Source organism: Ixodes scapularis, unplaced genomic scaffold (assembly GCF_016920785.2).
Source record: "Ixodes scapularis isolate PalLabHiFi unplaced genomic scaffold, ASM1692078v2 PGA_scaffold9__187_contigs__length_104089568, whole genome shotgun sequence".
Lineage (NCBI taxonomy): Eukaryota > Metazoa > Arthropoda > Arachnida > Ixodida > Ixodidae > Ixodes > Ixodes scapularis.
The window spans coordinates 1,154,119-1,181,939 of record NW_024609884.1 but is presented as its reverse complement, the minus strand read 5'-3'; the positions used below and the strand labels follow the sequence as shown (position 1 = coordinate 1,181,939).

Sequence of the window (27,821 nt, the reverse complement as noted above, 5' to 3'; positions counted from 1 at the left end):
GTTGTGTTGCAAAGCGACGCATACTTTTTTCACCAACATTGAGCTTGCCGATACCGACACTTCTAAGTGTGACTCGAAAGTTGCTGCCGACTAAATGATCAGCTGCTGATGCTTCTTTACCACGAATCGAATATGTGGCAAAGACTTTTGTCACATCACGAGTTCTGCTCAAAAGAAAAGCAGACATTTTCACAAATTTTTAAACTTTTTTTTTTTTTCAACGCTGATGTGTCATTGACTTACTAGGTTTGAAGGGGCCCTGCAATCATATTTAAGCGTTTACCTTTTTTGGCGGTTTCCACGTCTCTTGGGGTTCGAGCAAGCCAGTGGGCGCGGAGAGAGTAACTAAATATCAGTGCGTCATTTTTTAACCGGATGACGCGGAAACCTCCTCCACTTACGGGGGCGACTCGCGGTGCTGAATGCACGCGATATGTGAAGTCTTTGGTCCTGACTTTACAACTGGTCAGAGCCGCTAAAAGATTTTTTTTTTTTTTAGCGAAATACAAAATGTAAGTGGCGCAAACTGTTTCAATTATTTATGGTAGTAGTTTTTGTTCAATATTTTAGATCAGAAAAGAAATGTTGACGGTATGTCGACGGGTCAAGAAATGACCCGTCGACATACCCGCCACCAAGTGGTGGAAAAGGCGGCGCATAGTAGAAAGGAGTAGAAAGGAGAAAGGCGCCGACACGGAAAGGTCTCCGATGCACGCGACGAGCAGGTTTGTCTCGCGGTTTGTCCGTTTGGCGGTACGGCAGCGCAAAGTGGCTCCCGTTCTGAACAGATCTTTACCCCGTGTTTGCTGTCGTTTGTGGCCAATGAAGTGTCATGCCGAATTAGTGTTCAATCGCGCAGCAAATGCAATGCGAGCCACCCTGGCCGCCCGCTTCATCCAGCCTATCCAGCACATGCTTTAGTGGCACCCTCTCGCGCCGTCGACACGGAGTGCGGCAGCCGCGAGCACTCGATGAGCTCACTACCCCTCCTCTAGTTCATGGCCACTCAAGCAACCAAGGACGTCATGAAGGAGGTTATTTTTTGCTCGTTTTTGTAATTTTGATTTGCCTATAACTTTTAAAGTAAAGCGAAATTTGAGAAAAGAAAAGTTTCATCAAGTTTCTACGTTCAGTGCACTCGGGCTTGGCGCAAATTAAAAACCAGTCAAAAAGTTGTTGCAGGGCCCCTTTAAAACTTTGATCGCGAGGGGATCTCGCACATTTCGCGTCGGCCGGGCGAATTGGCAGGGATTTAGTTGAAACGGCTCAGGAAGCCAACCACCGCTCCTTCCTGACACTTATTTTGAGGAAATGTTTGTTTACTGGTTTACAGAATTTCAAATGGAATCAATTGGCAACTAATAAGAGACTAGCACTCCCAGAACACATTGGAAGCAACAGGAGACACGGAGTCCCTTTCACCGAAGTGTTGACTGCACACGCGAGAGGTTCTCGAATTTCACTTTCCTTTTTTCAATTTGATGAGACATTCCTATCTTAGTCTTACTTTGTCCGAATTATAATAAAAAAATACACCCTATTTGCTGTGATAGACGTTGTAGTGGGGGTAAAGTGCTCGATATTCTATTTTCATCATCCAGCTTTTTGTACTGGGGTAGAGAACAGCACACCACCATCCGAGCGCTTTTACACCTCAGAGCCAACAGTGATTGTTGGCACGACTAACCGTGTCACGTGCAGTTTCAAACTTTGGTGAAATGTCCTGCTACAAACATAATTTCACCTTAGAAACACAATGTGTGAAACAGGCTTTGCCGCGCGTTACCCAAACAGTGCATGGAGCGGGCTGACGAGCCGAGGGATCTAAGATCTGCGCGTTCTGTCCCAGTCTGTCCTACCCATGACGTCGCAAATGATGATGATGATGATAGCTAGATAAGTGCCCCCTGTAGTTTGCACACGCGGCCAATAGCACCTTGGCTACTGTAGTGACTGTTGCAAGGACTGTAGTGCGTGTGGTCCATCGCGTGTGTGCTCACGACGATGCACATGCCGCTGCAAATCGTAGTCCTTCATCAAATCTATCGCAGTGTTTGTGCTGCAACCACTTTGCCAACTCCGCAATCCAGACATCATGGCAAGCAAAGGACAGATCGCGCTACCGCATTCAAATAACTTTCCAATGCTTCTTACGAAAAAAAAGCAACAAAAAAGGCACTTAGGTTGGTTCTTTTGGGTTGGGCAAGCTCCACACCATACTGCGCAGTCCAAAAACAAAACAGGGAACTCGACCGTAAGTTGATACTAATCAGCGAGTTCCGCGTTATTCTTAGTTTTCGAAGTATTCGAAGAACTCCAATACTTAGATCAGCAAAAGTGCGAAGCGAATCGAATTGAATAGCAAGCATTATTTGCGAAGTATTCAAAGTTGTGAATATTTGCACACCTCTACTATTTATGTTTTGCACTTGGTTTAGTTTTGATAAGACAATAATTGAACTCCATTAATAGCACGCAACAATAGTCTATGTCAGTTTAAAATGACGTTTACATATTTTATGTAAACGTCGTAACTTCCAGATACTTTCGCAGAATGGTTTGTTTGCAGTGAAACATTCATAAACTTGGGTCATGTGAATAGTCGACTGTGAATTAAATTAACTGACTTAGATTTCTCAAAAGCCTTTGACAAAGTTTTCCACAAACTCCTTCTTCATAAACCACAATCACTTAACATTGGCTCCTGTGTATTAAATTGGATTCATGCCTTTTTAACTAACCGCCTACAATTTGTTACAGCTAATAATACAAATTCGTGTACTGTTCCAGTAACCTCGGGCGTCCCACAGGGATCAGTGCTTGGTCCGCTCCTCTATCTTATATACATTAATGATTTGGTGCAGAACTTGTCGTCTTCTATTTGCCTCGTTGCTGAAGATTGCGTAGTCTACCGGAAAATAAGTGATATGTCTTACTCTATTCTTCTACAATCTGACCTTAATCGTATATCACTGTGGTGCGACCAGTGGCTAATGGAACTTAACACTAACAAATGCAAATCGATGAGAGTGTCACGTGCTCAATCGGTGTGTCATACTTATCACGTAAACAGTAACCCCCTCGCTTCAGTGTCTGTTTACAAATATCTTGGTGTTCATATAACTTGTAACCTTTCTTGGAAGATTCATATTGAATACATAATTAACAGAGCTAACCGCATGTTAGGATACTTAAAAAGAAATTTTTTCCTCGCTCTGTCTTCATTAAAACAATGTACAAAACCCTAATCCGTCCAAAATTAGAATATGCTGCTGGTGCGTGGGACCCCGCTCACTCGTCACTAATTGCTCATGTTGATTCCATTCAAAACTGCTCAGCTCGTTTTATATTGACAAGCTATCATTGCACTGCCAGCGGCCGATAAATCTTTCATTTGTGTCTTTTTCGTAAAATATTTCATCAAAAGGTTACTCTTTGTCATAAACGAATTATTCCACCATTCTACATATCTGCTCGCATTGATCATAGCCATAAGGTTGGTATTTCAAATCCTAAAACTTCATTATTTCAATATTCTTTTATGCCACAAACATCTATAGACTGGAACCCACTTCCCGCCTCGATTGCTAACTTCACTGATATTGTTATGTTTAAACATGCTATTACTAATATGTGCACTTTATAGTTAATATTTTACAGCTCTCTCCCTTGTTCAGTGTACTTAACTTGAGTGTATTCGAAATAAATAAATAAATAAATAAGTGCTGCCAGGTATAGTATAGTTTTCCTGATGCAATGCGAACGTATCACGAGGCATCTGCTGTCTCGTAAAAAGAGTCCATGTTGAGAAGATGTATGCTAAGGAACGCCTCGCTTATATTGTATCGAGAAAAAAGGTGTTGTTCAAGGGCGCCAACCTTTCAATTGTTTCCAAAATTTTTCTTTTTCCCAAAGAAAGAAAAAAATGTTGCTTGAAAACCACAGCCAGGCTTATAGTTTGGCTCGGAAGTACTACACGCTTACACTGCAGAGGGTTTGCATCTGCGCGTATATTTTGTTTGGTAAGGTAATAACGATTTATGTTTGCTGACATTTTGGTTGCAGTCTGGTGCCATTTTTGGAATGTGTATGGTAACTGCCGGGATTTGTCTGTATCAGCATTATGTTGACTCTCGGGAAAGAGCGATAGCACTCACCCTCCTCACGAAGCCCTCGCTTTTTGCAATTGCTACTGCAGTACTCGGTGAAGACGTCCCGCTACGACTCTTCCAGAAGTTCGACCATGACGACTGAAATCACGTGAGCCGTGTTTCTTTTTTTGGTTAAGCGACGCAGATTCTTTGACAGGTCTCTAGATAATATTAGCACCCGTGAGTCCACGTTGCCAAGTCAGAACTGAAGAGATATTGCGGGTGATTGCTCGAGAAAGTTTTCAGCAGAGAGGCTAGGCAGACAGTGAGTCCAGGAGGATGTTGGGAGTGCCCCCCGTGTGCCTTCCCCGCAGGCAGCCCAGCCTGCTCACAGTCTCTGTGGACATGAGCAGCCTGAACCACCTGGAGCAGAGCAGACAGGTGGGTCCCAGAGCAGTCGGGTGGGCCCCAGGTTGAACCTCTGCCCCGTTTCACCAAGGCGCTGTCCGAGGAGATTGCGTCCAAGAGCGCGGAGGTCAAGGAGCTGTCTGGCCAGGAGAGGGCGGCCTCGTCCAAGCTGGAGGAGTGCAGGACGGCCAAGGTGAGGCTCTTGGCTGCCGTCTGGACCGCTCTCTGCAAAGGAAGTTCCTGGACAGTTTGGGAGCGCAACGTTACGAGACACTTCTCAAGGGGGCAATTCCAGAAGGGGCTTCTGTGACGTCCACCCCCAAGTAGAAGCCTGTTTTGGAATGGCTCAAATGAGTTTTTCAAATGTTGCACTGACATTTTTCTTTAAGAGGTTCATTTCCTCACCTGTGTATGCCCAGGCAAAAAAAAAAATTTTTGTTGGAGTGCTTCTTTTGAAGAAACACTAATCCTAGGTTAAAAATATGTTTTCTACCTGCTTAGGACAGGCACGTCCAAAATAAAGGTTTGTTGAATTTTTTTTTTTTTTTTACCAATATTTATTATATTAATGAATATTTTGATTTGCAGGCGAAACGGAAATTGTACCCTTGTGGGATGATGATGGTAGCATTTGTACCCAACTAGTGTGCCCTCCGTGGCCCAGCCTACTCTGAAAAAGTTGGGGTCTGTGTGTGTTGCCCTAGAACTTGGTCTGCCTCATCGAGCGATGAGTCTCCCAGCTGTAGATGAGCAATTTAGCCAGTGCAGTACAACAACTACTAGCCTGGGGTCTTTAACGTGCACCACGCAGTAGTGATACACGACTGCACGCCGGTACGAAGCTCATCCAGATCGAAACGGGCAGGGGTGGGGATTGAACCCAGGATCCTGGGGTTCTGCAGCGCGAGCTTTCGCTCCGCATGCTCCAGCCAACTCTGAGTGCACACTGGTTAAGTACAAATGCTATCATCATCATCCCACAGGGGTGCAATGTCAGTTTCGCCCACAAATCAAAAAGTTTGCGTTGCGAAATATATATATATAGGGTTTGTTTTTTAGGCAGGTAGGAAAAAATAATTTTTTCTCAAAGTTCAATGTTTGGGGCACCCCCACAATTTTGTTCAGCTGCCCAAACTAACAGCTCCATTTTCTGGAGACCTGGCCTTAACCCTTTCTTCCAGCATGGTACTATCTAGTATTTCTAAATTGAGAATAGTTATCGTGAAATGGGCAAAGGAAGGAGATGCCAAAACCAACATGGAAATATACCCACGCTTGTTGCGGGATATCTCGCGTTTGTCAAAAGAACCCGGGAATGTTTTTTTGGCCCGCTTCGTACGATTGTAGTCGCCTTTGTGACTGCATACGCATTCGGAGACAACAGTCGTCAGTGAATGGACAATGGCGATGATTATAAATATGTTGGCACTCCAGTTGTATGCAGCACATGCGACAGTGTCAAACTCTAGCGCTCTTTTGGCGCCTGTTTTTGTGCGTACAAAGCTTAGCGCGCTGCTAAGTCCGTGCGTCTGTACATTTGATAGCCTTACACACAACTTGTTTTTGAAGAGGAGCTCTTGCGTTCTGTAGTGTGCGTACGAAGAATGCACAAAACACGTCCGGGGGGGAGTTGCCAAGTTTGTCTTTGGGCCCAAACGATGAAGAGTAGTTTCAAAGCGTCGCACACGCGCAGCAAACACCATTCACAGTCGGATGTCCCAGCTTTTCTCCCAACTGAAATGCATCCAGCCACGTTTGGCGGCTGCCCCCGGTAGTCGACCCCTCTGCCTGCCTTGTGCGTCGAACAGAAAAATAACAAAACGAGGTCCTAGCCGGAAAAAGACACGTCAGGTCCAGTCTCTGGCTGCTTGGCTTAAGCGCGCGCATTGAGGGAGAAATGGAGAACTGTCGTCCTCGACGCTCAACTGTAGAGAAGGAGAAAGCGCACCCCTCGACGCACATGTTTCCTCGGTGTGAATGCGCTTTGGCAATTTCCCAGACGTTCTGCATCGTATCGTGCAAAATTGACTAAGTAATGTTGCTGTGTCCCTGATAAATTTTTGCACTGTAACCTTTACCCTAACTAGGAGTCTGCGCCATCGATTTGACTGATTTTAAGCGTCATGTTTAAAAGTGGGTCCCAACCCTTTGAAGTCGTCGCTATTAAATTTCCCGTCAAAACACGAAATCGCGCACACCCCGAGAGTTGCTGCTTTTTGTTAGTAGTATGTCTTTGGGGAACTTGAGAGGATCAGAAATCGGTCAGCCGACGGAAAAGCTCTGTGAAGCATTTCCAGTTCAGAATCGAAGACTGCCGGTATGTCGCAGAAGCGGGCGCACCGAAGTAAGTCGGAATGGAAGAAAGGTGCCAGTATTTTCCCCTCAATCTTTGCATCTGATGCTTCCCAACCCTAACAGCTGGCAAGCACCGTGCGTGTAAGGAATAATAGCGTACATTGTCTCTGGACCTAACCACTGGGAAATGTTCTGAAAAGCCAACTGTGCAAGGGTTGGAAAGAAGCCTCCTGGCCTCTTTCAGAAAGGGCTGATGGCCGAGGCCGGGCGGCAGAAGCAGCTCGGGCTGCTGCTGGACCAGAAGCGCCAGGCGCTGCAGGTGAGTGGCCTTTGGGGAAGCCAGGCTGCGAGCCTGGCGTGCGCAGTCTTTGCAGCGCCAGTGCCTCGACCTGGACCGGGAGCGTGCCGAGGCGGCCAAGAAGCAGGGGAGTCTGTGCCGCACCAAGATGGTCCAGGTGGCCAGCTACGTTCAGAGACTGCAGGTGAGCCGCTTGTTGGCCTCGACTGGGCTGCCAGTGGTCCTGGAGGTGAGGACCTTCCCCCCCCCCAGGCGTGCTACCAGAGCCACCGGTTGTGCGTGGACCATCGGCTGGAGATGCTCAAGGTGGCTGCGGACAGGAAGAAGCTGGAGGATGCCCTGCAGCTGGCCCTGGAAGCCCACCAGGCGCTGGAGGTAAGTTGGCCCGCTCCCGTGGCTCTAGCTGGTTCGGCCGCCGTAGCTTTCCAGCTCGGATCAAGGGACTGCCAGCCCAGGAAAAGGGGAAAGAGAGCAAAACCAAGACGGCATTAGAGAATGCATCGGTGAGGCTCTGTGATTCTCAGATAGGAGTCCCTGAAGGCAACACCTCCTAGAAGAGAAGGCCGTAGCGCTCTTCTCGTGACGTCGCAAAGGAAGGCCATTGGCGGCGCGCATCGAAACGAAGGTAACGCTCGTGGATCAACCGTCGTAACGCGCTTTTACTCACATATGAGTGTTTTATTCGCTAAAATGAAAGCTGCACGCAGCAACGGGTCTAGAAAACATTGTTACACGGGCAAAACATTACACCGCTAAATAATCGGTACAAAATGGCACGCGGTGTGCGTGTAAGACGTCTATAGAAAAATGTGATTGTTTTAACTCGAAAACATCGAGTCACGCAATTATTGCTGTAGGAATGCATATTTTATACAGAAATGCTTCGACAAAATGGCGAGACACGCAGTGATTGGACACAGCAAAACAAATCACAGTTAAAAATCGGGTAGACGTAGTCAACGCAGACACGGCTAGACAAGGGTCACTTACGATCGTGTAAGCGATATTATCGCATGCAGTCACTGAATTCTTGCATCATACCCCGGCCACATGGCAAAAGTAATGTAATTTTGATCGAATGACATTATGGGGTTGACAAAACAGCTTGCGACGCTCGATAAATCACTCAAGACCGCGGGCTGATTAAATCCCGTGTAGTGAAAACTAGTGAAAAAATAGTGAAAACTAGAAGATTCCCACGCATATTTACAAATGTCGACGCAACTGCATACGGATAACGACGGAGAACAAAATTCCATTCTATCACGAAAAAAAAAAAAAAAACGACGACCAAGAAAGCTTGTAAATAAGTTGTTTCTCACCTGTCTATCGTATCCATACGTCCCACAGTATCGGGCATGAAAACATTTGAGCACAAACTCCGAAAAGTCTCTCCCTGTCGAGAGAGGGGTCTATCGTTAATCGACCAGTGTCATCGTTGACTAGTTGCCGCACATGTCACTCAAACCGTAGCAGGACTTGTTCCGCGAATCCACGTAAATGCTTTAGTATCAAGTGAACACAAAAAACTACCCGAGACTGCGGTGACGACAGAAAAACGACGGAAAGGAAACAGGTCTCAAAAGAACCACCCCCAAGAGCACCGGCAGCAGGACGAGAGGCTTAACGTTGTCGACCCATCTCTTGCTCGTGTGCGCTCCCTGCGGCGATGACTTGATTTTTTTCGGTTCCCTTCCTTTTTGAAAGTCTTAGCGTTCCTTTTCAGACAGTCTGCAGCTCGCAGACAACGTAAATTCGCCAGAATCGGAGCCCGTACAGGGGAAGAAAATGTCGCACCGGACCGGTTCATTCGAAAAGTGTGGGTAGCTGCTGGACTGCGTGTAGTTCCGCGGTTACGGGGATAATCATAAATATAAAATTGGTACTTCCAACCTTGGTAGCGCGTTGTATATTACGTTTATATTATACATATCATAAATTGCACAAGACTGCGCTTTTAAAACATATATTAATGTCGGATAAACGCGCACGAACACCGTGCCGTTTGACAATAAACATTTTTTTCACGTCGATGCCACTCATTTTTCTCACGTAGTTGCGCCATGGCCTTTCTTCTCCGACATAGTGACGTAACCACTCGGAGCGCTACGGCCTTCTTTTCTAGGAGGTGTTGCTGAAGGCGTCCTTGGGGTTCCCAGAAGCCTCCTTGGGGTGCCCGATGCCCTCGCCCATGAGTCATGCTAGGCAATAAATGTTTCTTTTATTACTGATGCTGGCTATTCCAAAAGGTAGTAGAGCCAAGTAAGGTTGATTATTCTTCGCTTCAAAGCTTAAAAGTTTGTATTTTTTGCATGTCCCGTCCCCCGCGGTGGATGGGGTCCCCCTCCGCCCATTTATAAGGGGTCCCCAGAACACGAGTGGTTGAAAAGCACTGTCCACCATGGGAACAGGCTCTGCCGTAGCTGCTGATCTCAAAGATGGAAGACCGCTGGACGCACCAGTCTGACGGTTTTAAAGGAGTACCCTGGAATACAAGAAGCGGCTGGTGTCGAGACGGCCCAGAGCCTGTGTCGTCTGTCCCTCTCATTTTTGTGTTCCTGGCAGAAATGGACTAAACCATCCAAATGGTTGGTTAAGCCAATTTTAAAATGCAAAGGGGTAATGATGATAACGGGTGTGTATTAGCTGCGCATTTTGTTCTCTCTTCTTAGTGTTGAATAACTGGGCGAGAGAAAAGAGATAGGGCCGCTTCCAGGGCGTACCAAGTGTCGGCCCGATTTTACGTCCCCTCTTGTGGCGAGAGGGGGGGTTTCCAGAAAAGTCTATCGAGTTCCCCAGACGCGAGGTTTGTTGCACTAATGGGAAGCGTTGTCGGCTGGGTGTGTGCTCTGGGCGAGGTGTCTGATGGCCTGGAGCGTGTGCCCTGTGTGCAGAGCGAGGTGCGTGCCCGGCGGGAGTCTGTGCTGTCTGCCAAGCGGGAGGCCCAGCGGAAGCTGCGCCAGGCCCAGGAGGCCATCGGCTGCCCCACCAACATCTCCCAGATTCCCCCAAGCGTCGCCAGGGCAAGGACACTCTTGGAGTCCCTTTGGTGTTCTCTTGCTCTCGCCTCCTGGACTAGTGTTCCCCATGACTTCCAGAAGGTTCTTTTGTCCTTTTAAAGCGACAGCTCGAGGGAGCTCGTGTCGCAGAAAAGCCGTGGGACAATCCTGACTGGTCGATAGGATCATGATGTCACAGCCACGTGACATTGCGCAGGAATTTCAAACAACCCACAACGCTGACGTTAAACACGACGTCGCGCGTATATTGAAAGTGATGAAAACATGACATGTAGTGCGAATCGAAGGTCGCCACATGTCTCAAATGATTTCCCTTCATAAGGCGGGGGTTTATACGTATGTTTAGCTATCGCATTCCACTCTTAAAGAGACACTGACAGGGTATTTATGCTAGTCAAGGTTTTTATTTTTACATGACATATGAGAAGTCCGGCTACCCAGAACACAATTTGCTGCTCGAAATTTGTTTTCTTTCCACCCGAAAACTGCCAATCGAGAACTGGCCGGTTTAAGTCGCACTCACTCTCTTCTTCGTTGTCAAGTGCCGGTTTTTATGGTTTAGATGCAATCACCAAAGATAATCAAAGTCCTGGGTCATCAAAGGCACACACTCAATATTAAAAATCTAAAAGAATATGATACCCATTTTTTGTGGTTTCTAAAAAATTGCAAATGCGTTGGTGGAAAAAAAAAAAATGATTGCATCTCCACGTGGTGAATGATGTTGATTGGGCGAAGCTCTGGTGGTGCTTGTCTGCGTAGACGCTGAGCCGCAGCATGCCAAGCCTTTCGTTTGTTTTCATCCATGTCAGAAAGAGATTGTATGGTATGGAACGTGGTTATATACACATTTGAGCATTTGACCGCAGCGCCCTCTCGTCTATAAACATTAGCCAATGCATGCAAAGTTTAACGCGATTATATACGCATTTGACCGCAGCGCCCTCTCCTGTATAGATGTTGAGCGGCTACATGCAACATTTCATCCATGACAGAAACCCCAGCTCTTGAGTTACTACCACATCTCGGAGCCCCCTACTCGTCCCGCAGTCGTGGCCGAGTGGTTAAGGCGATGGACTAGAAATCCATTGGGGTCTCCCCGCACAGGTTCAAATCCTGTCAACTGCGCAAACATTTCTTCTTCTTATTTTCTTTTTTTTTTCATCTTTTTTTTTTTTTTTGCTTTACACTAGCACGTGAGTTCACGAGCACGAGCACCAGCAAGATCAATGTGAGCACAGACGCCAGACGAACAAGGCTAGACCCTAAGGAGCTTCGCCTTTAAAAAAAAAAAGTTGCACTGAGAGCTTGAAGCACTCAAGCATTCTCCAAGTTATTGTCAACATGGCGTCGTATTGCGGGAGCGCTGACTGGACAGCTGAACGAAGCGGATGACGGGCATGAAACCTCTACTTCAGAACTGTTGTTCATTGGCGAATCTGCCTAGCTTAGAGAAAGAAATTGTTTACCAATCAAAACAATTAGGATTTATTCCGTACGGCACGCCCGACCACCAAGCTGATTCACACGAAGATGTCGCCGTGTCATTGCCCCTTTTCTTGGCTGAAGACATCGCTAGTCTTACGAGCGCGAATTGGGAAGAGCTTGAAAAACGTGCAAACGTCAAGCACAAAGTGCTTGACGTTTTGCGTTTTGTGACTGCGACTGCGAGTTTTTTGTCAGCTTCGCAAAACCGGGAAAACAAAGAAAACAAAAAAGGGAATTGGAAACCGGAAGCTAGGTGACTTCTCTCCTCCTCTACATTTCTTCTTCCTACCCAGCCCAGTTTTGGTGTCAGTTTTGAGCAGTTGCATTTTTTACTTTATTAAAAATATATGTGATGCTGTAGCAAAATATTCATTGGGTAGTCTTCTGACATCATATGTATTAAATCGCTTGACAAAAAATTTCAAAAAAAAAAAATATTTTGGGGGTGTTAGTGTCTCTTTAAATGCGAAGCTTAAGCGTCGTGTAATTTTTTTGGTGTGTCCATTTTGGCTTGCACGACCACACTGGATGCATCACGTGCGCATGGTTCCAAGTTCTCGAGAGAAAAAGCAGTTGAGGATAAAAGAAACATTGGAGCCTAACCTTCAGTGTGTGCCGAACGGATTGAACCCACTTAATACGAATCACAGTTGAGGGTATGATTGCTGCTGAATGTTTCTATGAAATAAAATACATTATTATTATTATTATTATTATTATGGGTATTATTTCGTCTCTGGAGCTTTGACCACATGCGAGTACCTGGGCATTTGACAGAGATGCCCTGCACTTCCTGTCTTGTCAGTGATGATGGGGACTTAAATATTGTGTTCATTTTTTTTTAGGGGGGTTATTTTAATAAATACATGTCCTATTGAGGCAGCTAAAAGAGGAAAAAAAAATAATAAAGAAATTGAGAACTGCAGTGTTTTAACCCTTTAGCCACCAAGTTACTTTCGAAAAAAAAAATTTCTAAAATTTTGTAAACTTTTTTTTTTTTTTTGAAATCTTTTTTTTTACATTTTTTCAAATTGTTTAAAAAAAAAAAAAAAATTGGAAGAAAAATGGCTGGACAAGTGTGACTCGTCGTTGGCAGAAATGGTAAAACGTTCCATGACGAGTACAGCTCGGGCCGGGTGGTTAAAGGGTTAAGGCAAGTTCAAAAATCATTTCATGACCCCTTTAAAATTACAGCATGTTTCTTAGCTTAGCGAGTCCAGCTGGATTTTTTAAGATGGCATATTTATTGCCCACATGCTGATTTTGTGTAATCATTATATATTTAAATGTCATCAGTGTGCTCTTTGATCTGAATTGAGGACTGCACAGCATCACGTTTTGTACTCAAAATTTTTTATCATTGTTTCAGTGAAAATTGGGTCAATTCGGTACCTGGACTAGCCATTCACACATGTTCATGCAATGTCCTTCATCAATCAGTATATGTTTCAAAAGTGACTGCTGCAGCTTTATTTATTGTGGCTCTTCCTTGTTCTAGTGTCTGGTGCTTTGAAGAATAAGTGGACAGGTAGCTTGGTGTTTGAGGAAGTGAAGCGGCCCACTGAGCAGTGGATGTTAATGAATGGCTCCGCCGAGGCAGGAGACCAAAGAAGGATTTCTTGGAGAGGCCAGCACGTGAATCTTGCGCATCCATACTATTCGGATTGGAAGGAACGAAAGTATCCTGTATGCGTGCGCTCCAAGCATCCTTGCTGGTCCAAAACTGACTTGCTGCTCCACAAGGTGCTCCAAAACGACTCGGACCATTTGCATCACTGGATGTATTTGAAGTCGTTTAGACTCAATTGGCACACACAGTTGTCTTTTGTAATGACTAGCACATGTAGACGAATTCTGAGCGCTAGTTTTCTAAAGTCAAGAAATGGCTTTGGTTTATTAAAGATGGCATTGTGGAAGTTTGAGAGGTCTGGTCGAAGAAGTCTTTGTCACGGTTCCATTGCAGGAGTTCCTGCAACTGCCCAAGTCAGTGGCCGAGATCACCCAGCAGGTGCATGCGGAGGAGGCCAAGCTCAGCTGCATGCTTCCCGTCGACAGTGCGGTGAGCTCTTGGAAGCGCCAGCCTGCCCAGTTGTCTCGAGCCTCTTTCTGACCCTCGTCAAAAGGAGTTGATTGATATACACAGCCATTGTCACAAACATAGCTAAACTCGAAAGAGGATTGCAGCTAGGTTTTCCAACTGATATAACAGAACTGATAGCATCACTGAAATGATTACCGTAAAATCCCGCCAGGCTGCCCTCCCCCGAGAAATTGCCCATTTTTCTGGCAAAATATCTAACACAAAAATTGCGAATCATCGCCCACCTCCCGATTGCCGTCGGACATTGTGCAATGTCAGACGGGAACCAGATCAACTGCGCGATCTGCCCTGCTGGTGCGTGTGACGAGCGAGTTCCTGCGTTCTTATCCAAGATTTGCGCACGTAATAATGACTCCTCTGACATGCGAGTTTCTTGTCCGTGATCTGCGCGCGCGATATCGGTTCCAGTGTCACGGGATTTTTAACCGGTGCTTCTGTGTTCATCATTAATTTTTTGATAAAGTGTTCCTGTCTCGTCTCCAGAGATAGCCCACCTCATGTTTTGCACCATTTATCTCTTCAATTTGGGCGGGTGCCTTTACGGGATTTGACGGTATTAGTAGTTGATTAGGCCTTGGAGCACCTGAAGCTAGGCACTGAGAAAAGAGGTTTTGGTATGGGATATAGAACAATTTAACTAAAATAAATCGCTCTCTCTACGTAACTCCAGGATCACTAGTAAACGCTCATTTTAATGACAAAAAAATTATTGGGCAAGTTTTGTGCGTGGAATGATGCATTAAATTTTTTGTTTTTTCTCAGGATAATAAGTGCACGGAATAAACTGCCCAAACTTGCCGTCGACAGTGCAGAAGTCGAAACATTTGTTGCAAATTTGAGTTGTGCCCTCGTGAAAAACCTTCTAACTAATGAACTCTTCTATCGTTGTATCGCTGTTCCTGATGTTTTTCTCTGTGTCTTTTTATGGCCCCTGACAACATGAGCTGAAATGCGCAATGCTCCATTATGTCTGGAATTGTGAAATAGTTGAGGGACCTAAGCTTTGCATTCCACCGAAGCTTCTTTAGAAACTGGCTGGAAAAAAAGGCATGGAGGGCTGTTGGGGCTCATGTTGTCCGCAGTAGTTGACTCCCACTTGGACTCTGATGAAACTGGAGTAGGAATCATTTGGGATGTTTAGGGAAGTTCTAACAACCTCGGAGATGTTTGAGTTGTGCTCCGTCTGCCAGCACGGAGGAGCGAGCCGTCTTTGGACCGCAAATGCGCGGGCGTTGCAATGGACGGGGGCTTCTTCCTTGCAGGTGGAGCAGGAGTACCACCGCCGGCAGCAGGACATTACCCAGCTCGAGGGGGATCTGGGCTCCAACGAGGCACAGCTGGCCGAGGTGGGTCTGCCAGGGCACCCCACGGCTTTCACTTTGTCCCTGCTCTGAGTTGCCTCGTAGCTCCTGATTTTTTTGCTTTATAGAAATGGGTTATTGGAATGTGTGATGATTGTGTAAATTTCGGTCGTTCGGTGCAAGCCAATCCATGTGCAGCCAACATAGAATCTAAAATGGCAGCTTCTCGGTTGTGTTTCCCACTAATCGCTCGCGACGATTTTGTCCGGAAAATCGAACTTTCAAACTTCAAGCTGTCCGAAACATTGGTCGTGAATATGCACTATTTTTAAACGGGTACGTCACTGTTTCTCCTTTAGGTCCGAAATGTTGAACGAGTCTGAATTATCGGCGTCCGAAAAATCTGTCAGCGACTGTAGTTCCCATGCATGAGTCGATCGACGGGTCGATGAGCTCTAGCTCAACCTGACTCCAATGTTGCAGAGTAAGTGTGACCTTGGTTTCAAGGCACAGTAGAACCTCATTGATACGTTTTGCAGGGGACCGCGGAAAAGAAGCGTATCATCCAGGAAAACTTAAGAACCTAAAACGCACTTAGGGGTGCTCTACATGAGATAGAAAGCAGCTCTTATACGATGGTTTATTTTATGTGTACTTACAGAACTGTTGAGGACTCAGTCATGTTCACAAAAACACATAATATCCGCCTGCCGCTTCGAATTAATGTCAAAGGCCAACGACCAGACTCGAGGTTCTGCAGGGCAGAAGATCCTCCTCACCACGGGGGAGGAGGAAACAGGCAACGGTGGACTGGGTAAAAAGGGGGGAGAGGAGGAAGCGAGGGAAAAGTGGAAAGCGCGAACTGGTCGTCGGTCTTTAAGCACTAAAAGCCGTTTCTCCAGGAGCCGCAGTCCTCTCTCACTCTCCGCGGTGCAGAAAAAAAAACAGCAACAAAAAAGAAAGGAAAAGAGAACCCGCGCTCTCCGGCACGCAGGATGGACTGCACATGATGCTACAGACAAGCGCTTTGAGAGCGTGCACTGTCTCCGCGCCCGTCCATGTGCTATGTTCTCCGCGCTACTCCACGCCAGAGTGGTTGCACTGGCTCGTGTCATTCGCTACGGTCCATCTAAATGTCGTAGAGGAGCAGGTGCATGTTTGCGCACGTTCGGCTTTGCAGCAAAGGGCCCGTGTTTCGCCGTACCTTGGTGGTTTTTCTGCCGTGGTGCCGTGCAATGTGAGCCCGCGTGCATTCGCTCGGGACGAATTATCCGATGCGGAGTCTTCCAAAGTTCGAACTATCGAACTTTTCCTCCCATTGAAATGTATGGGCGCTGCTGGGACTTTTGAGCACGATGGAATTAAACGAAAAGTCAAATTAACCCAGGTGGAACTAACGAGGGTATGCAGAAAGGGAGCCCAGTAGCAGTGCTGTAGATTCCATGGTTGTGCTGGGGCAGGGGTCTCAAACTCATTGTAGTGTGGAGGCCAGATAGCCCCTTCCCGAAATGTTGAGGGCCAAACGGAATGGGGGGAAGCAGGCAATATTTTGGTATTTTTGGACACCAGAAACAGCAATGCTGGTTCGCATTGGCAAGCAGCCTACTCTCCCATCAACACCTCAGGGGTTTTCTATAGATGTTTTGTCAGCGACATCTTTTGCTTTGCTTATACGGCTACTTTGGGCCCGCAACTGATGTGATCAGATTTAAAACGCCAACATGCTGGCAGTTTTCAATAGAAGAAGAGCAATCACACTGTCGTTGCACTGTCGCACAATTCACTAACCTCGCCAGTCATGGTCCTCATACGACCGTTTTTACTCTCCGGATAATTTTTAATAGCGGGGTTATAAGGATATACTTGTATTTTCAAGGTCTTTTCTGATGGCCAGAAGCCGGAGCACGTAGCTTGATCTTTGGGAGTTGCTCCGGCTGAACGAGAGTTTTTGCGGCCGAGGTGCCTCTTTGTGCAAAGCTCGCGCTTGTAACCTAGAATAGTGGTATTGTCCTCCAAGTTGATTCACATGAGAGAGAGAGAGAAAACCTTTATTTTCGCTCCGAGTCCGGAGCTTCTTGATTTACATGAGAAAGGGCAGTCAATATTTAGACGAAGCAATACTGAGTTTAAAAGAAAATATTATATAATATGTGAACACGTTACAGAAGCAGAGCTCCTTTTTGAGTGGAACTGAATGGACAATAGGAAACTATAATTTATGGCGCATGTAGCGCTCTAGACATGAGAACGGGGACTTGGAGCTGCGAGATGCTTGCGGGCCGCGTCTTTGAGACCCCTTTGCTAGGGCAATGCCGTCGTCCTCCAAATCTTTGCACCGCCTACGAACAAACGGGCAACGCAAGGGGCGACAGCAATGGGAAGAGTGAAAGCCTGGCCAGTGGCACTATTACTCTCCCCACAGTGACGCAGTTTTTTGCACGGATCCCGCTATATTTTGCCCGGAAGGGGCAATAACAGCTAGTGGCGTAAAAAGTGACCAAATATTTTAAGTGAACACAAAAAGGTGAACGCACAATTTTATTAGGTTTGGTCAAGAAACGACGAAGAGAAGAGGGCTTCGTTTTGGGAATAGGGGTTTTGGTAAGAGTTGTTGGACTCGTCTAGTTTCGGATAGATGCATGGGAATTTGTTGCCAGGGCATGGACGAATCAGGCGCTTGCAGGTAGCAGAGGAGATGGCAGATGTTAGCGGCCGCTGGCTGCCCGACCTGGAACGCCTGCTGGAGCGCATCAACCAGGGATTCCAGCGCTTCTTTCAGGCCCTGGGCTGTGCTGGACAGGCAAGATGCTTGCTTTTTTACATCCAAAGACCAGTCGGGCAAGCTGCTGAGAAAGCTTTTAGGTTTAGAACTCACACTTTGCAAAGATTTAGTCCCTTAGAGTTAGCAGTTAGTCTCGCAGGCCTCGTACATCACGGTGAACAAAAAGGCCCCAGAAACTAACCTAAAGTTTCGAATGAATGCCCATTCGTGGTGGAGAGAGAAAAAACGGAATCAAGTGGTCAATCTTGCAGGATGCAGCAGCTCAAATGTTATAGACCCTTTCATGCAACATTTCATGGGCGCCGCCATCTTGACGTCACGTGACCCTGCCACCATAACCGCCCTTCAGTTTCTCGCCGTTCCTCCGTGTTGTGTGCTGCACCGGCCACTACCGAAGCTTTGTTTTCGCGTTCTTTTACGTTTCGCGTTGAGATTGTGTGTTTTCTTTAGGTCTTTTCGATATTTCGGGCTTTCATTTAATCATTTGATATCTATATTTCAACATACTGTAAAACCCTTAATGTTCGCGAGCCCTCAATTTTCGCGAATTTCACGAATTGAAGAATTCGCGAAATTTAAAGGCACGCGAAAATTTCGGTTCTTAAGAATTTCAATGCAGGCGTCTAGAATTCGCGAAATTTAGTGGTCGCGACTATGTCATCTGTGACCGATTCGCGAAAAATAGGGGCCGCGAAAATAAAGGGTTTTACAGTAGCTCTTGTATTTTCTTATTTATGAAATAGAATCGGACGGCGAATGGATCGACGATACAAGATTATGGCTTCAGAGACTATATAAGTTCATCCCATTCTAACGTTTTTCCCGCTAATAAAAGGCAGTCAACACCATTGCAACATATGTAAATTGCAACTGACGCAGTAAGGCTATCGCAGTCGTGCTTCTCGCTGCATGTGCGCGCTCGTTTCCGTAAAGCCGACCGGCATGTGAGCGATTTAGTGTGCGACGAGACGAGCGACGGCGACAACGACGAGAGTCAGCGACGAAGATTTCTCACTGTCGCCTGTTGCATTGCTCGGTTTTTTGGGTTTCTAGAAAATGTCGCTCACCGTCTTGGTCGCTTGCTCCCGTCGCTTCCATGCGGTTTGCCTCGTCGTGCGACTGCCCGAGCGACAGCGAATCGGGTCACTGTCGCTTGTCTCGTTGCTCGCCGAATCGCTTGCATGTGGTTTATACTTAATATCGAGGTGCCAATGGGTCAATGGTGTGTGCATGGAAATTAATTGAGTATAAACCGCATGTAAGCGATTTGGCGAGCGACGAGGTAGGCGACGGCGACCCGCTTCGCTGTCGCTCAGTCAATCGCGCCACGAGGCAAACCGCATGGAAGCGACAAAACAAGCGACCAAGACAGTGAGCGATGTTTTCTAGAAATCCCAAAACCAAGCGATGCGGTGGGTGACAGTGAGAAATTTCCATCGCTCGTCTCGTCGCACGCTAAATCGCTTACATGCGGGTCAGCTTTACGGAAACGAGCGTGCACATGCAGCGAGAAGCAAGGCTGTGATAGCCTTACTGCGTCAATTGCAATTTACTTATGTCGCAATAGTGTTGACTCCCCTTTATTAGCGACAAAAACGTAAGAATGGGATGAACTTACAAGGTCATTGAAGCCTCATAATCTTGTATCGTCGACCCATTCGCTGTCCGCTTTCATTCCATAAATAAGAAAATACAAGAGCTATGTCGAAATATAAATATCAAATGATTAAATAAAAGTCCTAAATATGGAAAAGACCTAAAGAATATACAAGATTTCAACGCACAACAAAAAAAAGAACACGAAAACGAAGCTCTGGTAGTGGCCTGTGCAGCACACAACGCGGAGCAACGGCGAGAAACTGAAGGTCGGCTATGGCAGCCCGGAAAGCGCGCGAAGGGTGCGCCGACTGGTGGCAGTTCGAGTAACTGACTCGCTGAAAGCGTTTATACCGTTGAATCCCACGAGAGCAAATACCACTTCACTTCATGGAAATTTTTGCGACAACGAAGTATTTTGAATTTCCCGTTCGTTGTCCGTGGTGTATAAAAAGTCTCCACAAGAAATTCTTTTCCAGTGCCGCTTCGCTTCACCAAAGTTTTCACACACAAAAAAAACTAAAGAAATATAAAAGGAAAAAAATGTAAAAATGATTACTATTGCGCTCGCAATGGCCAAAGCAAACACGGGTGCCACGCCAGCTGCATTTCGGAGGATGGAAACATTGACCCTGCTCGAGCCAAAAGTAACTCCTTTCCCAGTCCTCCAGTCTCTTCTCGATGCAGTTGGTGATCCTCCTGGTTCTTCTGGCTGCGTCCGCCGAGTCCGCATTGACTTCTGCCACCATCCCAAAGCCAAGAGCTGCTCTTTAACTTAAGCAAAAATGAGAAGAAGTAGTTGAAGCATTTGCAGCTGCATCAAATCACACTATGAATTGAAAGATAAAAAAAATTGAAAGTATACAAAGGGTGCCCCATAGCAACCACTATAACTGAGCTGTGCACTTTCCGCTTTGGACCAAAAAACGCCGCTAAGCATCCGCTGGTGATGAAAATAGAAAATGGGTTAAAATTGAAAGACACCGGTCTTAGCGACGGGTAATTTCTTGAAAACTCATCCCCCATAGAGGTTGGTCAAACGTAATACCTTGTGGATCCTGTACGCTTCCAGTGTCTATTCAAAGGTTGCTGTGGTCCTTGGAAGACACTGCCAACATGAGTGTGTCCAGGTCCACTAACCTCGGAGAATGCGTCTCTTCGCCTGGGGAATGGAGCTGCGTTCATTCGTATCTGTTTAGTTTTTAAGGGCTTCCAGCAGCCGGGTGTAGGTTTTGATGATGTAGGGGTTTTTCGCTGTATACTAAACAGTTGGTAACTACTTTCGAGCTTGTCTGGTGACCAACAATTGAGGTTGGCTCTCTGGCTACTTTTGGCTACAGATGCAACTATGGCTGCCAAATTTGAAAGTTTGAAAGCTCAATTCCATCAACCCAGAAAGGAGCTCCAAGAGCTGCCCAGACATAATAGGTCTGTTCGATTTGCCTGAACTGACTGAACTAGTTTAGCAGTGCAGGAACTGGCACATTCGATTTAACTGTTAGTTGCACGGCCGTTGCACTGGCGCATTCGATTCATCCCAGTTCTGAACAAGTTCAGACCCAGTTTCTCAAACTCTCGCACCGGCTCCGGAGTGCAGTTCAGCATCCGTGCAGAAGCAAACGACACTCCTTGTTGCTCTGCTCGCGGTGCCATTTCTCGCAGCTCTTGCTCAAATGTCTGCGATGTTTAACAATAACGTCGAGACGGAAATTATACTTCCTCTCATTTATGAAGATAACGTACCCATGGTGGATGCAGAATCGAGATCCTAACCGAGGGTAGGAATTTGCTCGATTATGATATTCTGAAAGCGTTTTACACACCTGCTCTTGCAGGTTTGGCTCCCTGTGGTGTGTGTTGAAAGATTGGCTTACATAAAAAGATTGGCTTACACATACTGACGACTCCGATAAATTGCAGAGGTCTGGGATTTAGTACATTGGCACTCGCGTGCCCTGTCGCTGACCGCCAAAATGACGGTCAATAACTGTTTTGGCCAAAATGCTCTCGTCAGGCCTTCGAAGTGACCGACCGACCGCTGCCGCCAGTAACTCTCAACACCATATCATCCTGATGCCGCGAAGCTATCATCGAAATGCAAAACTCGAGAGACTTGGAAGGACTTCACTATTGCTAAATGAATGTGAAGGGCATAAATGCTTATGTAAACAATTAGAAGCGGACGCCGTTAAAAATGCAAACAAACGCATTCCATGCAGAAAACATTGTTAGTACACTCAAACAAAAACATTCACGGAAAAGATTTTGTTTCTATACTTCAAAACTAAGGAAACGCGAATGTTGTCATCAAACGTGGCGTGGAGAAACAAGAACGAACAGATGCGGACGACACCCTTCGCTTCCGCTCCGAAAGCCGTTCAGAGCACCAGTCGTAACGCAGCTGCTGCACCGGTTCTGCTCCGCCGCTGCACGACTCCTGCACTCCTTTGACCTCGGACAGAACTAGTTGAGAACTTTCTGGCCAAATCGAACAGACCTAAAGAGAGTACCACCTTACTTTTTAAGACTCATGAGCTAGAATAGTATACCTGGCACCTGCAGCCAGCTTCTAGCATCTTTGACCATACAACTTGCCTAAACTTCAGGTAGGTAGGAGCGGCTGTTTCAAAGTATTCTTGCATCTACTATAATAACCGAGTGTAAAAATGGATGCTTCCACAGGAAAAGTGTATAAAAGTATGTTAGTAAAATTGGAACTCTCGAGTGTCCAAGTTCAGTCGCATCTTTGTTCACCGATAGTCACTGGTTTTAAGCTTGTTACATGTAATTTGACCAAAATACAACGGTGTTTAAAAATAATTCAACCGAAAAACATCCGCCGATTTTTCTCATTAAAGGAACACTGACACCCCCAAAACAATTTGTTATATTTTTATGGTGTCTGGAGACACCATTAAAAATTCATCGATTTATTATGGTGTCTGGAGGGGACTACCCCATCAATATTTGGCTACGTAGTCGCGTATATTTTTGATAAAGCCAAAACACTCAACTGCTCAAAACCGAAACATGTGCACGGAGGCTCGGAGGAGAGAGTTGCCAGAAGTGACGTGGCTCCCTGCTCAGTTTTTTTCCCGTTCCTCCACTTCTCAGGTGCGTGAAGCAGGCGACAACAATGAGAACTTTGCTTGAACTGTTTGTCGTGCGATTCTTTGGCATTGAAATCCCTTTCCCTCGCTGTTCTGCGCTTGAAGATTGATTGGCCGTTACCTCAGACAAGTTCCCAAGTAGCCGCCCCACGTCCGTCGCTATGTAGGTCTGTCGTCCAGTACGTTGCCATATTGAGAATGATGGGTACATAAACTTCCTGTGATCTGTGCAACATTTCTTCTTTTTTTTTTTTTTTTTTCGTCAATCAATGTATTTGCAGCATTTTGGAGGCCATAAAAATGGGGTTCATATTCTTTTCTATTTTTAATATTGAATATGATCTTTAGATGCCACGCGACCGTGGAAAATAGAGTGAGCGCGGCTGTTTTTGGGCGGAAAGACAATGAATTTGGAGCCGTAAATAGTGTTCTGGGTAGTCAGGCTCTTATAGGTCATGTTCAAATAAAAACCTCAGCGAGCATAAATACCCCGTCGGTGTCCCTCTAATAAACACCATTCCTAACTCTAACTTCTAGAAGGTAGAGCACTCTAGCTGGTGTTGTGTATTTTTCTGGTTCGTTGGAAAGTTTGCTTCACGGTGCCGATGAGAGAAGCTCTTAAATGCTTACCTTTTCTGGTGCCGTTCGGAGAAGCTGTCACGTGCGCTGGTGCATATCTTGGAGGATACATTTATTTATTTATTTATTTCAAAATACTGCGACCTCGATGAGGTCATCACAGGAGTGGAGAGAAAACATACATATACATTCAAAAAGACAATCGATTAAAGATGTACACACCCTACAAACAAAACTTAGAAAACCTTGAAAAATGCAATATCAAAAGATTACAAAAACAATCACATACACTTCAAGTACAGATTCCAGATTTAGTACAGATTTATTTTGTGCAAGGCCTTGGTTTGTAGCACTGCTCATCTTTTCTGCAGTTTTTGTGGCTTCCAGCATCTATATAACGCGGTTTATGAGAGCTTGGAAAGCTGTCGATAATTGGGGCCTCGGAGATGAAACTGTTGGAGCAGGAATTCGATGATGTCCTCACTTCTGTCCGGAAAAGGAGCTACCAATGCCAGCAGAAGGCCACATCTGAGAAGTGCCACCGCTGTACATAAATTGATTTCTGGTGGCTGAGCAGCTTAGAAAGCAGACGACTAAACGGGACCTCTAAGGAAAGAGTGGACTGGAAGAGAGGACGCTCCTTGCAGGTGAGCCTGTACCGTGGGGAGAAAGCCCACGAGTACGACCAGTATGGGGTGAACATCCGGGTCAAGTTCCGGGACAACGAGCGACTCACGGAGCTGTCGGCCGCCCACCAGAGTGGAGGGGAGCGCAGCGTGGCCACGGTGGTCTACATGATGGCGCTGCAGGAGCTGACGAGCGTGCCCTTTCGCTGCGTCGACGAGATCAACCAGGTAGGTCTGGCTGGTCACACCTCGTGCACGGACTCTTTGCAACGCTTTCTTGAGATCCTTGAGCGGTAGGTACAGAGGCCTCGCCCACTGGCGCAACCAAGTAGGCCTTTGACAACCATTGTGCGGTGTGCTATACAATTGCCCTGGTATCGACGGTCCTACCTCCAAGTATTGTCTGTGCGTTGACAGCAGTGCCACTCTCCACTTCTACTCAATGGGTGAGATAGGAGAGAGAGCAAATAATAAAAATATGTCAGTCCACGATGTGGTTAATGAATCGAGATGCCAGAGTGCAGCCAATATATTTTTTTTTTGTTCGAGTTGGGTTTTAGCAGTGGATCAGTGGAATCGCAAGTCCATTGATCCACTGCAGTTGGAGACAACATTTATAGCCTGTAGCGGACTATATTCTGGAAAATATGGTGCTCAATGGTCAATGTGTGGCCCAGTGGAACTTGTTATCATGGGCCTTACAGGGTTTGTGATCCTGTAAGGTACTTGTGTCGTGCAGCAGCAGGTCTCTTTCCCCAACAGGGCATGGACTCTGAGAACGAGCGCAGGATCTTTGAGATGATCATGAACACAGCCCTCCAGAACTCTGCACAATACTTTCTGCTCACGCCCAAGGTAGGACCTTTGTCTGCTTTGCATGCCGCCGCTTTTCCTTCAACATTTGTGGAATGTCTGCAGTTTGAGCGGGTTTAGGTCAAGTTTTTCGATACTTCCTTTTACAACTGACAACCGTCACGCATTTGGCAGAAAGAAAATGGCATCTCCATTTTGCTCCTAAAACCTTCATTGCCATGTGTTGGGCGCTTTGAAAAATGTTGGTATTCGTGAGAAGCACCATGTGCGCCTTTTATCCAGCAACTTTATGGTGCCACTGCAAATATGCTGCACCATGTACAGCCAAGCAGTGGCCACAGAAAAGATTATATCTTAGTTACATTTATTATGGATGACACCGTATTTCTAAAAAGATGTGGGTCACTGATGTGAACTATGTGGTTCGGCAGATTGTTACGATAGTTTGTTATAGACACGAGTGCCCGCCGAAATGCGTCGCCGCACCATCTAACGAAGCGCCGCCGCTCTCGACGCATTGCACGTGCAAATCCTTTTGTTCTCGCAGTTTTTTTGGCAAGCTTCCATCCCACGCGCACGGGATGATTAGTGCAAAATGTCGCTTTGTCGGTTGCCAACCTCTGCCTCAGCCACTATGACGGGCTGCAACATCTTGTCACGAGCAGCCAATAAAACTTGAGTATGATGATATCCCGAGTCATTGCCCACCCCCCTGCCACCTGTCATAAAAAAAAAAAGTTGGCTGAACCATGTCTCGGTGGATAAGTGCAAAAAGTTTAGAAAAGAGCGAGAAAAAAATGACCACTCTTCTGTACGTATCTGGCACGGCTGCACAAAAAAATACATTAAATTCAAAACTCTAATTAGTTTCAGTGTTTTATGCAAGAAATGCTCACGAAAGAACATTTTACTATCGCAAAGTCCATTCCTTGCATACGCGCGAAGAACACCACAGATCGGCATACAGTGCGAACGTTTGTTCCGTGAAAGCACATTACATAACATTGCCATGTTCTCTTCGTTAGTACAAAAAAAAAAAGAGTTGGCAAGAAAATGGAAAAACCAACCAGGCGCAATGAGAGAAAGCAGACGAGCGGGCGAAAGAAGCGACCAAGAGCAATAAGATTCTCTGTCGTGCTGTCAGTTTTTTATTTGTCCCAGTCTCAAGTTTTCTTTCAATGAAGCGGGAAAGCCGGCGATTGCATTGGCAAATAGAGTACAAACGAGCGTCTTGGTAACAGTAATCAAACATCAGGAAGATACATAGAAAGGGGGGGCGGACAACAATGACTTCCAACGAGCAACATTTATTGACCCGAAGTTTTCATATATAGGTGAAAGAGGGGAGGGTGAAAGATGCCAAAGTGGGAGGGAGAAAGCAAGGGGGAGAGGGGGGAGAGGCAAGAGGTGAAGGACAATCTTGTGAGGGTGACATCTAATCGCTTGGAGCTGCAGAAACGAGGGACGTCAGCTCTGGCCCCAAGAAGCTTATCTCCCCCCCCGGATAAGCCTATGGAGGGGGATCCGAAGTTGTTTTGACTGTGGAGCATGGTGAAAGCCTCCATAATCTCTCGTCCGTATCTTGAGGCGGCACCTGCTGCAGTGGGCAGCATTCCAGCAAATCTTAATTGGGGTCGCTGTGTGAGATTTTGTGTGAGATGGACTTTGACCTTCCACTTGCCCGAACAAACTTGTTTGTAAGCAAAACAAAGTTATTTTGTTATCTCGATCGCTTTCCTTTTGCCCGTATGTGCTCAGACTTCAGGGTCGCGGAAATCTGGGAGGAAAGGTAGAAACAAAGTGAGGTGTCATTCCCTCCTTTTGTTTTACTTTGCCACGAACGTCCTCCATCCGCAAGATCCGTGGCCGCATCATTCAGGTAGGATGAATGTTTGCGGTGTCCACATTTTGTAGGGCTGGAAGTGGATATTGGCCCAAAAGTGGGGTGGGCAATGACTCGGGATATTAGGGTAAGCAAGGAGGCAGCCAGCAGAGTGGTTGCCCCCCACTCTCCAGATGGTGGCACCTTGCACTGGACGCGTATGAAAGGAAGTGGTGGTACACCGTTGGAGCGATGCATTCCACCTGCCCCACAAACTATTCTAAGCTTGCACCGGTGGGAAAACGGAAAGATTACTTGAAACGCCCTGTGCCTCACTACATTGTCCCCTCACCAGTGACCAATGCGGCAGCAGTACTTTTGTGTGTGATGCGTAGCTTTGGCAGACCAGTTTCTAATGGAGAACATTTGCTGGGATGAATGGAAGATAGTTGAGCTGCTTGGTTTCTCTCGTTGGCTGCACAGCTGCTCCCGGACCTCCCGTATGCGGAGAATGTGACGATGATCTTCATCACCAAGAGCGAAAACTACATTCCAGACTGGAAACCAGAATCGCTCGCCGGTCGCGCCGTCGGCTTGGCGGCCCTGGCTAAACGCCTGTGACACATTGTTTCACCCAGCTGGTGACCAAAACATATTTTTAAGAGTGCTACATTGTTTCACCCAGCTGGTGACCAAAACATATTATTAAGAGTGCCACATTGTTTCACCCAGCTGGTGACCAAAACATATATCTAGAGTGCCACATTGTTTCACCTGGCTGGTGACCAAAACATATATCTAGAGTGCCACATTGTTTCACCTGGCTGGTGACCAAGACATATATCTAGAGTGCCACATTGTTTCACCTGGCTGGTGACCAAAACATATATCTAGAGTGCCACATTGTTTCACCTGGCTGGTGACCAAAACATATATCTAGAGTGCCTTTTTTTATGAGTAATAAAACTGGTTGTAATAATGGTAATAAAATTTCCCAACTTTCTCTAGTTTGGCGGTGTTTATTGTGTCCAAGAACTAAAAGAAGGGGAAGGAAAACAAGCAACATTTTGGGCACAAGCCCATCGTCAGACTGTGGGAAGGGAAATCAAGGAGGAGAATGTGAGCTGTTGGAACAAGACTCCATTAAAATGAGAAGGGCACAAGATGAGAGAGGCTATCGTGAGGGCCAAAGCTAGTTAAGGGGGACGAGGGGTCGACTTCAGAGGAAAGAGTGTAAGTATTATCGGCCGACGGCGAGTCCTAAGCCATTCAGGAATTCAGTACAGAGATTGAAGATCATGAGGTTTTCAGCTAGAGCGGAGGAAGCCAGATTTAATGACGTGCATACAGAGTTCATTGTGTCCATTTTTGGAGAAGTGGTCGGTTAGGATCTCGTCTCTGCAGGTCAAGAACGAAGTGGAAGCTCCCCCACCTCTTTCTACTTCAGTAGAGTGATCGCTGGAGAGGAGGCGACCTCTCCACCGTTTGCTC

General features: G+C 46.3%; 1 protein-coding gene across 1 annotated transcript in view; it reads left to right on the top strand.

Moving 5' to 3' along the window:
• LOC8033515 (structural maintenance of chromosomes protein 5) overlaps positions 1 to 27,337 on the top strand; it is a gene marked incomplete at its 5' end in the record, with an annotated part of 54,331 nt that extends 26,994 nt beyond the window's left edge. Inside the window, 13 exon segments of the mRNA XM_042287095.1 lie at positions 4,199 to 4,260; positions 4,466 to 4,532; positions 4,591 to 4,692; positions 7,039 to 7,113; positions 7,160 to 7,276; positions 7,345 to 7,467; positions 9,987 to 10,115; positions 13,564 to 13,659; positions 14,964 to 15,047; positions 17,686 to 17,802; positions 23,717 to 23,923; positions 24,458 to 24,550; positions 26,814 to 27,337. Of these exon segments, the coding sequence (XP_042143029.1) occupies positions 4,199 to 4,260; positions 4,466 to 4,532; positions 4,591 to 4,692; positions 7,039 to 7,113; positions 7,160 to 7,276; positions 7,345 to 7,467; positions 9,987 to 10,115; positions 13,564 to 13,659; positions 14,964 to 15,047; positions 17,686 to 17,802; positions 23,717 to 23,923; positions 24,458 to 24,550; positions 26,814 to 26,951 (1,410 nt within the window).
• Positions 27,338 to 27,821: the final 484 nt, after the last annotated feature.